The sequence below is a fragment of the Pipistrellus kuhlii genome, unplaced genomic scaffold (genome assembly GCF_014108245.1).
Source record: "Pipistrellus kuhlii isolate mPipKuh1 unplaced genomic scaffold, mPipKuh1.p scaffold_m20_p_7, whole genome shotgun sequence".
Lineage (NCBI taxonomy): Eukaryota > Metazoa > Chordata > Mammalia > Chiroptera > Vespertilionidae > Pipistrellus > Pipistrellus kuhlii.
The window spans coordinates 68,827,864-68,841,528 of NW_023425573.1; the positions used below are offsets into that span (position 1 = coordinate 68,827,864).

General features: G+C 42.5%; 1 protein-coding gene across 6 annotated transcripts in view; it reads left to right on the plus strand.

Moving 5' to 3' along the window:
- The window catches only part of NCKAP5 (NCK associated protein 5), a 909,053-nt gene that overhangs the window by 196,870 nt on the left and 698,518 nt on the right, over positions 1-13,665 (plus strand). The window contains exon 1 of one of the 6 annotated variants that reach the window (XM_036420919.2): positions 1,031-1,287. The exons of the other annotated variants lie outside the window; for them this stretch is intronic. Within the exon in view, the coding sequence (XP_036276812.1) occupies positions 1,237-1,287 (51 nt within the window). The 5' untranslated portion in view covers positions 1,031-1,236. Of the gene's footprint in view, positions 1-1,030; positions 1,288-13,665 lie in introns of those variants that run through there. 6 annotated transcript variants of the gene reach the window in all.

The following is a 13,665-nucleotide window of genomic DNA, read 5'->3' on the forward strand; positions in this document are numbered from 1 at the left end:
TCCCAAATCAGATCTATGGAGATCCCCAGGCTGCGTTTTGCAATTCAAATAACCCGGCACTTTCTTCAGCAGCCTCTCATGCTCCCCTATGGTGGGGTTCTTTGAATGTTCACACGTAAATGGGGGACTTTGTTCTCTGGAGCATGAAGCTGAAGTACCTTTTGCTGAAAGAGGATTGTGTGGGCATATTTGAGAGCTACGCTTAATGGTAAACTTAGACTTTGAAAAAAAATCCCAACGTGAGTAGCTTTTGAGTCTTCTGATCACAGATGGAGTTAAAGACTACAGCTTAGTGTGGCTCAGGGGCTCTGCCAGTCTGTTTATATTATTTAAAAGAGCCATCAGCTGTTCATTAAGCGTCAGGAAATTTTGTATTGGGAGAGTCATGGAAAGATTAGAAAGGTTTGTAGCAGATCTTTTATTAGCTGTGGTCAAGCCATGATGCCCCAGGTTGATTCTTTTTATCAGGGAGGAATATTACTCCGTTACATGAATTCTTCTTTCCCTGGTCTTGAAGAGGGGTCCCAGGTAACTGTCTTTACTCACCGGGGATCTGTAGCGATAGTCAGACAGTCAACTTCCGTTCTAGAGACATCTTTGTTCAAAATTCAGTCTTAGAAACAGCTTATGATGCAAGTCCTCAAGAAAACAAAGGTGCCCTCTTTGGCTTAATATTTCCTATTTACCTGTGACACACAAGTAATCCTGTGAGTCTGTAGAACAAGAGACCCCCTGTGTTGACTCTAAGCTCCTTGAGGACAGAGTCCATGTATTTGTCATTCCTGAGTCTTCCCAGATTGGGCTTGACCCACTAGCAATGTCACTGACTGTCACCATTGGGAATTCCCTTGTCCTGTTCACTCCATGTGCTGCAGCACACATACCACAATGCCTGTCTCCCCAACTTGACTTAGGGGGGTCAGGCTTTTCATTTCTGTGTTCCCAGTGCCAAGTGCAGCAGGCACTCAGCACTTGCTGAAAGAGATGAATGAGTGGAAGGCACTCGATAAAGGTTAGTTGAGTTGAATTGACTGGAGCAGGCACACCCTCTAGCTATCGATGGGGTGGGACTTAGTGCAGGTGATGTAATGTAACTTGACAGGGTAGTTAAATATTGACAGGCAGGAGGAAGCATACTGGCACTGCTCAGAAAGAGGAAAGGCAGGTCTGACCGTGGCTGTCAGATCAGAGAGCAGAGGCTGGAAGGGGCCAAACTGAGTCGTGGCAGTGGTCCTGATGACCTTGCAAGGTCACTCGCTGGTCCACCCGCCTTCTGCTTCAGCAGAGGTAAGATGGGAGCCTGGCTGGGAAGATAATGGGTTGTGATGTGAATAAATGCAGACTGAACTGGTGGCGTGGAGATGGCTGGCATCCCAGACGCTCTGCTGGCTGCCCATTCATAATAGCTGGGGCAGATCCTCATTGAGGGCAAGGAGCATGAGCTCCATTTGAACCTGTCTTCCCTCCCCCCACCTTTCCACACTCCCAAATGATTTATGCTTAATATAGCTCCTTAAGGCGATTGGGGTTGGATTCTGGTGCATGTGTTCTGAATGCTCACTTGAGAATGTGTCATATGATTCATTTGTAAGTACTCTTTGATGCTAATGATGAGGGACATGCATAGCAATATAATTAGAACGGCAGGAATATGTTTATTGCTACCTGGATGCTGCTTTATATAAGCAGGGGTGTGGTGAGGAGGGAGAGGTACATGAGGCAGTGTTTTCAGCTCTCATATTGAGTGACAGAACATGAGGAGGTGAGTTCAAGGAGAATATTAGGTAGTGAGAAAATGCCATCAGACGGCAGAGAAATGCTTTAGACAGGTCTGCATTTACAAAAGGACACGTGTCACCTTAAGGGGTAAAAATAGCCCCATTTGACTTTTGAAAGACTGTTTAATCACATAACATATCTCAGGTTAGAGTTTAAGAAAAGAAAGCTAGTATCTTACTCAAAATTAAGTAGTCCCATGCAAATATAGGAAATAGACAAGGCAAGTAGTCTCAAGTTCCTTTACTAGGATTTAGAGAAGCAGAAAATGGTGGGTGAGCGACATGAGTTCAAATCTCAGCTTAGAAAGTAACTAAGTTAAGGCAGCCTGAGAGCCTCTATTTCTTCTCCTGTGAAATGGGCAGAATGAAACCTACTGGCAGATTGCCATAAGGCTTGAATAAAATTATGTATAAAACATAGATAATATACTGTAATCTGCCTGGCCAGACCAGATCTCTCCAAATAATTTATTTATTCCCTTTTTATTCTAATTTCAAAAGGATTATTATGTAAATGACAGATTTATTGAGAAATAGTTCATAAACCATAATACCAAGTTATTTTCAGTGTACTTTTCAGTAGTTTTTAGGATATTCATATAATTGTGTGACCATCACCACAGTCAATTTTGGAACATTTTCATTATCACAAAAAGAAACCTGGTGGTCATTCCCCATTTCCTTTCAATGTCACCTGTCCTAAACAAAATAGATTTTGCCTATTTCTGGGTATTTTATATAAATGGAATTATACAATATGCTACTTTTTGTGACTGTCTTCTCACTGTAATATCTTCAAGGGTCGTACATGCTATAGTATATATCAATGCTTCATATTTTAAAATTATCAAATAATATCCTACTGCATGGATATAATACATTTTATTTATCCATTTATTAGTTGATGTAAATTTAGGTTGTTTCTATGTTTGGACTACTATGAATAATATTACTATAATATTCACATACAAGTTTTTATGTGGACAAATGTGTCTTATTTTTAAAATATATATTTATTTATTGATTTAAGAGACGAAGGGAGAGGGCAAGAGAGATAGAAACCTCCATGATAAGAGAGAATCATTAATTGGCTGCCTCCTGCATGGCCCCTACTGAGGATGTTGGCTCTAACCTGGGCATGTACCCTTGGCCAGAATTGAACCCAGAACCCTTCAGTCCACAGGCCGACACTCTATCTGCTGAGCTAAACCGGCTAAGGCCTATCTTATATTTTTAATATAATTATAAAACTAGATTATTTCACCCCATCTTTCTGAGGAGTTATGAGAAATCACATTAGAAAATGGGGGAGTCCACAAAAGTGGAAGACAATGACAAAATGACCAGCACTCTCCTTCAGAATATTGCGATACAAGAAGGTCTTTTGGTCATGTATAAAATCTTATGCAAAAGTAAATAAAATAAGCTGGCCTCCTGTACTGGCTTATATGAATTTATGTATGCATTTTTATCCTTATTTAATGAAATGTTTATTGATTTTAGAGAGAGAGGAAGGTAGAGAGAGAAAGAGAGAGAAACATTGATGTGTGAAAGATTGGTTGTCTCCCACATGTGCCTGATAGGGGATCAAACCTGCAACCTTTTTTTGTACAGATTGACACTCCAACCAACTGAGCCACCCACCTGGCCAGGGCAATTTGATTTCCATACATATAATCACTGTAGGATCAACTGTGTCATCATGCGTGTAGACATGTTTTTTATTTGTTTGTTACAAAAATAATCATGAATGGTTTTACGGATTAAGAAAATAGAAGCAGCATATGGAAGGGAAGGAAATGCCAAGTCACATGTTCAAATGGCCCAGAGAAATGAGATACCTGAATTAAATGGATGGTTAGGTTAAGCAACTCTTTGTGCATGATGATTCATTCTAAGACACCTATAGCCCATTGTCATGGAGATATGAGGGCATGATGATGGCTATGGCAAACTAGAGATTACAGTCACACACTGCTTAATGACAGGGATACATTCTGGGAAATGCATTTTAGGTAATTTTGTGTTTGTGTGAACATTATAGAGTACACCTACACAAACCTGGATGGCAGAGCATATAACACACCGAGGCTCTATGGTATACTATCATCTTCCATGCAGTCCAACATTGACCAAAATGCCATTATGTGGTATAGGACAGTACATATCCAATCTGAAAGAGTCAGAAAATGTTGGGGCTTTAGCTGATTACAGCTGTGTAGGAACATGGGTTCATTTGACAATATATTCTTTAAGGCAATTAATTTTAAATTTTTTTAAATCTACTTTGTGGAGCAAATGTAACATGCCCATGAAACACATTTATCCTGCTGGAGATCCGTCTGTAACCTTTCAGGAGGAGTAAATCCTATTACCTGGTAACCATAATATTTGGGCCAGTTCCAGTGTTGTCCCCGTACCAATCACATTATTCTTGGTCTGTCCCTGTTTCTTGGACCGTCTGTTTTCTTTCTGGAAAAGAAAGGGGTTTGAAGAAATGTGCTCAATTGGCCTTCTTGCCTCTGATGCCTGGAGTTGCATAAGGACTGCCCAGTTCAGAGTCTGGCTCTGACAGCAGCGGAACAGAAGGCCTTATGGATAGAAGCCCAGCGTTCCACTGATGAGGGCCTGGAGGGCGGTGGGTGCTCCAACCGAGCCCCTCTATTTCTCTTGCCATGTGGGTCTGCTTGTGACAAAATCTCCCTGCTTTTGGCTGAAAAGGTCCTTTACCTCCATTTTGAAGGATGTTTGTAGATGAATTGTAGGTGGACAAGTTTTCATGTTTTCTTTCTTTCACTGTGATCAAATATGTGCTCAGCCTGAACCCACTCTAGGGGTAAAATATTCTGTCACTTTATAACTATGCTAAACATTTATATTTACTTATTCATTTATTTTTATTTATTTAAAACTTACCTATTACTTGCTGAAACCAGTTTGGCTCAGTATATAGAGCATCGGCCTGTGAACTGAAAGGTCCCAGGTTAGATTCCGGTCAAGGCCATGTACCTTGGTTGTGGGCACATCCCCAGTAGGGGGTGTGCAGGAGGCAGCTGATTGATGATTCTCTCTCATCCATGTTTCTAACTATCCCTCTCTCTTCCTCTCTGTAAAAAATCAAAATATATTTAAAAAACAAAACAAAAACAAAAAAAACCTTACCTATTTTACCTATTATTGGTACCAGGGCAATGGAGTTCTCTAGTTCTGATATTTGAGGATTTTATTTTCCGTTGTATTGCCCACACAGTGAGGACCACAGCCCTGTAATGAAAGCACTGTGTGTGCGGAGCTTGCCTTGCGGTGCTCCTCCTGGCTGTGCCTGATGTTGGGCAGCAGACATGGGAGGGCAGGAGTGAAACAGCAGCCCAGTTACCAGCGGGGGCTGTGCTGCTGAGTCCTCTGTCCTGCTGACCCCCCTTTCCCTCACACACAGGAGGGAATGGGAGTAATTCATTAAAACAGCACTAAGAGAGCCATGCATTTTTCTATCTGAGAGATGCCCTAAGGTCTGAACAGTCTGATTGCGACAGACGTGGGTTCAGTGTGCTTTTCACTCCTTTTAGTATAATGTGTCCCTCCGAGCCCTGCTGGGAGGCAGAGTAGAGCTATTGTCCCCATTGGACAGTTGAGGACATGGAGGTTCAGTGCTGGTGGAAGTCTCAAGAGTCCATTAGCAACTCACAGAAATCAGGAGCCTGTCACCCAAGATACTTGTCAGTCCCTTGGCCACCAAGACCATTCCGATCTCGGCTAATGAAGTGTGTAGAGCAGGGTCCAAAAATGCCCTGCACAGCAGCTCCTAGCACTGTCGTCCGAGAAGATGGGAGCTGAAAGAGCAGTTGGTGATGGCCAGACTCACACACTGTCCACATTTATTTCCGTGAAGTGGGTCTTCAGGTTTCTTCCTAGCTGCCCCTGCATTCAGGCACATTTGTCTTTAAAACTCTCGTCTGAAAAATCTTAGTTTTAAAGAAAGAAATGTTTCCCCTTTCACCAATGCTAGAGTTTTGCAGCCCTCATTGTTTGCTTTTTTAAAAAATAAATAAATTAATTAACAAAAATGTCTCACTTGGTCGTGCACATTCATTTTCTCCCACTCCTTTTCTTCTCACTCCAAATGTTGAGCAGCTGGCCACACTGAAAACACAATAGCTCTCTACCATTATCACCCAGATCCAGCCCACCTCCAGCCTTCCCTTCTCCAGGCAAAATAACACCAGGGCCCTTTAGCCTTTGCTCCCAGGTCCCATTTTACCATCTTTTGATCTGTACTGTGGTTCTCCTCCAAATCCTCAGAGGCCTAGCGGGACAATAGCTGCATCTTGTAAAAAGTGCACTGAGGCCTCTCAAATGAGAGGTCACCGGCCTGGGGCTCTCCACCCAACCCCTGGGATTAGCATATTTCCCACACTGTGTGCTGCAGCCTCCACTCTAAGCTGGATGGACACCTGTCACCATTCAGGCAGCCTGCTGCTCCCAAGTCCAGCGGGTAAAGTGAGTCAGAGGCTGGGTACATGCTGTGAGGGGCTCACCTTGTGAGAGAGAAGTCCATGCCTTCAGGGGAAAGGCAATGGGGGTTAATGGGAAATTGCCACTTGGGGTCATCACAAATCATGAGGTAAGGGGAGAGCTAATTCTTCTGGATCCGCTGGGGCTCTCTGAGCAAAGTGCCAACTGCCGGGAACCAATAATTGGAAAAACCAGATGAGCCAAATGGAAGAGAATGTGGTCTTCAAAAGAAGAGAAAACCAAAACAAAACAATATGACTTTTTTTTTACTTTAATTTATAGTCTCTGAAGCAAAAAGAAAGATACTTTTATTATTCACATATAACCATAAGAAAAAAAGATGTTTTTCATTGTAAGCTATATTTGTCTCTTTTTAAAATTTTTATTGTTGAAAATATTATATAGATCCTCCTTTCCCCCCATTAACCTCTTCCAGTCTGCTCCTCCACCCCAGCCCCTCAACACCCCATTGTCTATGTCTCAGGGCTATGCATATATGCATACAAGTTCATCAGTTGATCTTTTCCCACCACCTTCACCTGAGTTTCCTCTGAGGTTCAACAGATTGTTCATGCATCTGTGTCCCTGGGTCTATTTTTGATCATCAGTTTATTTGGTTCATTAGATTCTGCATATGAGTGAGATTATGTGATACTTGTCTTTCTCTGACTGGCCTTCCCATTTGCAACAGCATGGATGGACCTGGAGAGTATTAAGCTATACTACCCTGTTTCCCTGAAAATAAGACAGTGTCTTATATTAATTTTTGCTTCCAAAGATGCGCTAGGTCTTATTTTCAGAGGATGTCTTATTTTTCCATGCGCTAGGTCTTATTTTCGGAGAATGTCTTATTTTCGGGGAAACACGGTAGTAAAGCAGGGTATCTGCAACCCTTTCTCACTGAAACTTATAATTCTCACTCTAATTCTCAACATTGCCCCACCCTTACTTAGATGCATTTAAAACCAAATGTTTGGCAGGGAAAGGAGTTTTGCAAAATAAAAAGATGCTGCACTTGGAGGCCTCTGTTTCTTAAACTTGAGAAGTTGCATGTGGCTTTAGAACTAGAGCTGTCGCCAGGATAAACTCATTGGATCCAGGGCGTGTTTCTCACACTAAGCTTAGAATGGTTGGTCTGGGATGACTCAAAATTCTACTGAGTGATCAGAATAGAAAATCAGCCTGTAAAAATCCCGTTCGATGTGGCTGTTTCAGAAAAATACCAAACTAACTTTTTTGGACAATGCCAAAGCAGATTACTGTCAGTGGCAACTTGGACGTTAGCCCCTTTTGCCTCAGCTCCAGTTCGCAGTGGAGGGACCCACATCTTCCGAAAGAAGCCTGTGGTTTCCATTTGCTGGGATCCTTCTCATGAACACAGCACAAAGCACGGCTCCTATGCCCTTCTCAGGATGCCACAATCTCAGAAGTTCTGAGGCTTTTTGCAAATGTGAGAAATGTTGCAGAGAATGTTTGCTTCTCATTCGTCTGGTAGGTCATCTCTGATAAACAAATCCAAAGGTCATCTTGGTTGAGCCTGTGTGGGAAATTTCCCACGTCTTAGAATTTAGAAAACAGACCACACATGCATGCTGAGAAAGGGTAACTAGAAGGACATTTCCACTAGTTTCTTCCTAGGAAAGAAGGGGCCTCACTTTGCTCCCCAATGGACTTGGGACCCCCACAAACCCTGGCCCCAAGGAGCGTGTCCCGTAGACACTTGTCTAATGGATAATACTGTGCCGCATTACAAAGAGGTAGGGGATACAAGGTTTATCAGGGTTAAACAGAAACCTGAAATCTCTCAGTCGCAGAGAGAACTGGCACTAGTGACAAATAGAAATACTTTACTCAATGTGACTGTTGGTCTGACTCACTTATTCTCAAAATCAAACCAAGTTCCTTGCAGCTTACAATTCACAATGGCGTTTTACTTTTGCTCAGATAAACTCCTTTGGAAATCCAAACCATATTTGATCAATATCTAACCTATTTAATCAATATCTAGTTACTAATATATCTATATGTCCATTCAGAATAAATGTCTAATTTCAAAAATGGTAAGAGGAAACGTTTTTGTTTTTCTTAAAAACCTCAAAATAAAGAATCTTTGTATACAGAGAAAGGATCTGTACTTGCAAAAATATTTGAATAAGAGCTCTATTTTGGGAGTTAGAATTTATCTTAATGAAGGAAGTTGCAAATTATTTGCATGTCCCGCTGCCCAGTGGTCAATGGAACCCTGGCGACCAAACACACTTGTTCAAAGTGAGAGCCAAAGGCCCTTTGACCCTCAGCGCATTGTCTGAGGGAGTGATGGTCAGCTGGCTCCCACAGTGAGCGGGCCTGCAGCTGCTCTGCCAGCTGGCTGTCACACAGACACGGCAGAAAACTTGGAGGGACTCATGGCCTCGCCAGATGCCTCGTAGCAGGGTCCAGCTGATGCCCCACACATCTCACACCAGCTCCATATCCCATAGAAAATGTCTTCGTTTGCATGTCACAGCCGACGCTTTCCACCCAGTGCAGTGAGCACCTCGCCTTTATAGTTTAGTGTCCAAATGCTTAAGCTGTGTCAGACCCACAGCCACTGGCCACCGCCAAATCACAAGCTGTAAGGTATATTGCAAGGAATTCCAGGTATACAATCTCTTTGGCTGTGTGTGACTCAGAACAAATGGCAACATTAACACCCTCAGCATGAACTGGGGCAGCATCAGTGGGGACTCTCGGGTTGAATTAACCTTTATAACCAAACTGAATAAATTTGAGGACATAAGGACGAAGCAGCTTGGTCTGGGCATTTAGCCATTTGGAAAATGGCTGAGCATAAAGGGAGCATACTGGGGGGTTAAAGTTCAGCACTAGGGAGGGATGAGAGAATCCTATCAGTGAATGCTTGACACAGCAGGCCACTTGAGGGACCATTAGCCAGGACCTACATCTGCCCCTGATTTTTAAATGCAATTTAACTCTCTTGGTAAGTTCACTCATGTGTTAAAGAAAATGTAAAAATATCATGCTTTCTGCCTGTTGTTCGTGTGTGTGTGCTATAATATTCCACCCCTAAGAGACTCCTGTGGAGGAGATCTGGTTTTTGTAGCTAAAACTGTGAGGGCACATTCCTATTAGAGCATGCAAACCAGGAAAAACTACAACCTCTGAGTGTGGTGTGCACAATGAGGAGATAGTGCTTCCAGGGGGGACTGTATATTGAACACACTAAGGCTTATATGAAGTTTCTTTCATTCAACACAAAGATGGACCTACGTTTGTGAGTCAGTTGCATGCGTTTTTTGTGCAGCAAGGAATGACCTCAATTCATCCTCCCTGTCTTTACTCCTTTGGCTCTTTTGCCCTTTGCTACTTAGTGGGAGGGAACATGGCATTGCCTTTGGGGAAAATAATTCCACTTTAGCAATTTACCACGTGGAAACCAAAGAGGACATATTTTTTATGTGGAAAATGTTCTTAACCTCAGAAAACTAAAGAGACTCAGTGTGGAGTGACACCATGTCTTTGAATCATGGAGTGTACATATATGGAGAGTTCCAATTAAACCATGTGTCTAGATAGTTTCCGTTTTGGTAAATTGGTCCTTACCTAATTCCCATTTCATAAATAATTCCAAAGCATTTGTGACTTCAAGAACTCACTAGATTTTATATGGCTTCCGAGTTACGACAGAAATTGCTTTAGCACGACATTTAGTATGTCATTGATTTTTCTTGGAACCCATCCTAAGTGGTTCTGTGACTATAAAAGAATACGATAATGATACCTATTATGTGTTCAGCCCCAAGGGGACCAGGACAGTGAGGTATCTCTGTGTTCCCATTCCTGTGGCAGCATTAAACTCCAGACAAACTCAAATGTCTACTTGGATGGCCAGCCTTTAACTCTGTCACTCTGTGGAAGAGTGGGCAAATCTAGTGTCCATGGGGACCAGATAAGTAACATAATAAACAAAGCAGGCTTGGGGGAGAGTGAGCCAAAGGGAAGATTTTAATACCTGTCTTGAGGAATCAAACAGTATTCTAATTACTCCTGATGCATTGTCAAACTAGTTATTAATAACAAAAAAAAAGGAGCAAAAGGGAAGGCCAGGCATGATAGGCATGTTCCCTGCAAAACATTAGGGTAAGGAAACTGGACAACAAAGGGAAGAGAGATGCATGTCCAATGAAGGTGGGTTGACCGGGAAGGGTGTTCCCTGTCAGTCACACCTGGGAACAGAAGTCTTTGGCCAGAATGGGCGTGGCCATTGCAGGTGGAGGAGATTTGTGATACCTAACCCCCTAAACAAAGACATTTGCTCTCTTGGTTCTCATGTGACCCTGGGTTTGTGGAACTCCTTTGCTCCAGCTTCCCTGCCTTCGCCCACTTTACCTGCACACACAATGGACTGATGGGCTGCAAATAGCCTGATGCTGAGCTGGGCCCAGTGCCAACATAGAAAGGAAGCTTTGGACACTGGCTCTGCTTTTAGCTTTATGAAACCCGTGCTTTACTTCGTCTATGACTGGACTAAGGGAAAGGGGACTTTGGAAACCCAGGGATATAATGTCACAGAAATAAAGCTTTCTGTCATATCCTATCCTCCTGTGGAGCCTCCAGAAATGCTTCGTCCAAGAACCCCACTTCCACCAGTAACACTTGGATTGCTGTTATGGGAACATGGATATTGTGCTATTGAGGGAATCTGGTTATTGTGAGAACATGTTGCCAGGTCTTCTAACTTTTCAAGAACAGCTGGAAAAGAGGATTTTTACATGAAGTCTTGTGATTTATAAAGGTTAGCTCATTTTCTAAAACTTTCTGTTTTGAGATAATTATAGATTTGCATGCAGTTGTGAGAAATAATACAGAGAGAGTGAGTCCAGCCACCCTGCTCTCTGTCTCTCTAATGGTAGCACTTTATATAACTACAGTGTATCACAGCCAGGAAATTGAGGACTCACTGAACTTTTAAACTTTGTACTTAATCAAAGCACATTTGAGGGACAGAGTTAACCTGTCTAGTTACTTCTGTTTACAACCTTGCTAGATTTGGGGGGCTAGCCCATGCATCTGGTCCCATCACTGACTCTAGAAAAGCTGTCCAGACCTTGTTAGAAGATAGATCTGATCTCTCCCAACCATGGTTCCTAAATGCTTTACTAGGCTTCTGGTCGGGATGCCACGCCCTCCCTGCCTGTTAGCCTGTGCCCCCTGGGCTGTGCTCCTACACTCGCACCGTTTGTCCCCACTGTGCATGTCCACAGGCTGGCCTCCGCTTCCACTTAAACTCTGTCATCTCAGCATGTGTCCTTTAGGCAGGCCTGTGCCTGCAGGCTCTGGCCTCAGACAGGCCCTCTGGCCTCACAGGCGTCTCAGACTTGTTTCTCTCAAATTCCTTTCCACCTCCTCCTCCTCTCTCTCCCCCATGAAGGCAAACACTTCAAGATGGTGGATATCCAAAGTACAATATTTGTTTGTTTGTGCTGGAATTTTGAAATCTCAAATATTTATTTAAATAATGTGAGTCATAATTTGGGGGTTATAGTTATGGGGTTGTTTTGTTTCTATAGTATCTATCATAAAAAGCCAGTTTTCTTCTGTAAATGCCTTTAAGATCTCTGTGATAGTGAAATAATGTCAATAAAGTTTGAGAATCTTGGGGGTAGAAATATGATTCTAAACCTCCTTCTAGCCCTACCTGGTTTGACTCAGTGGATAGAGCGTCGGCCTGTGGACTCAAGGATCTCAGGTTCAATTCTGGTCAAGGGCATGTACCTTTGTTGCAGGCACATCCCCAATGGGGGGTGTGCAGGAGGCAACTGATCGATGTTTCTCTCTCATCGATGTTTCTGACTCTCTATTCCTCTCCCTTCCTCTCTGTAAAGAATCAATAAAATATATTTTTAAAATAATAGAAAATAAACATCCTTCTATTTTATAATAAGTGAAGGAAAAATAGGCTTTACTTTTAGGCAATTAACTGAGTGTGTCTGATTCTTCTCAGTGACCTTGGTACCTTTTCCAACCTTACTATAGGAATAATTCTCATGACTCAGTGTAGTCCTTCCTGGTCATTGTGATGGAAGGAGGGAAATGTGTTGTTGGAGAAGAAAGCATGCTATCTGGAACCTGGAACTTTCTCAATGCCAAGGCCACGGTCAGAATAAGGGGTTCAGATCGGGAGGACGAGTCAGGGGGAAAAAGGGGGGCGGGCAGAGCCTCGTGCCCATAGGAGCACATGGTGACCATTATGAACAGAGAGGTTAAATCTGTGCTTTCAAACTGTGATATATGGGGGAGTAACAGGGATTATGAAAGCCACACAGTGGATAGCAGTTAACGTCTTGGGTCATGAATTTTATTGGTTTCAACGGCACTCCTTGCTGAATGGGCTTGAACAGTCTAAGAAGGAAATTTCCCATTACCTGTGCATTGATTATCTTTACTTTGATGCATATTCTAGCCCAATGGAGCCAACAAGCAGCAGTAAATATAATATCACGGCTATATATTCTGCCTATTCTACTTTATACTTGACACGAAGAGGCAAATGAAGATGACAACAAGGCATGTGAGTCATTACTATTACCCCATGGACATTGTCACATCACAGCAGCCTGGATCCTTGCTTTTCTGGATCTGTGATTGACGTTTATCATGGAAAATAAAAGGAACTTCCTTCATTATAACATCTCTAGTACCATTTTTATTAGTCATAGTACAGTTGTTTAGAGACTAAGTTACTTAGGGACTAAAACTCTAGGACATTTATTAAATAAGCTCTTACCTTAGTTTAGTTATTATGTCTAAAAGTTTTTTGATCATTTTGATAAAAGTCTGTTTTTATCTGTTCTACACTTTCATCTTCCATAGCAAAGTTTCAGTAAATGGATTTATTATAGATTTTCTCACAGACATGCTTTTTTTTTTTTTTTTTTTTTCCCTTTTGGAGTCATGGACTTCTTTATGAGTCTGATGAAGAATATAGAAAACACACACACACACACACACACACACACACACATACACACACACACATACACGCACACACATACGCATGCACAGGGCCTTGCTTTCTAGAGCTTTCACAGACCACTCCCTCCATGGCTCCAGGCCAGTGCCCCAGGCTGAGAACCCAGCACAGCTCTGTAAGCTTCTCTACAAGATCCGTGTCTTGTCTAGACTTGCATCTTTGGTGTCTAGTTCACTGCCTGGCTGGGATGATAATCAGTGTCAGAAAATGAATAATTTCTGGAGACCGATGGGGTAGGAAATGTGTTTGGGCTTGTGCAGTTATTGTGATGCAGGTGTTGTGTTTGCGACAGCAGGTTAGGTAGGAAGGATGTCACAGGCTTGATGAGATACCCAGACCTGG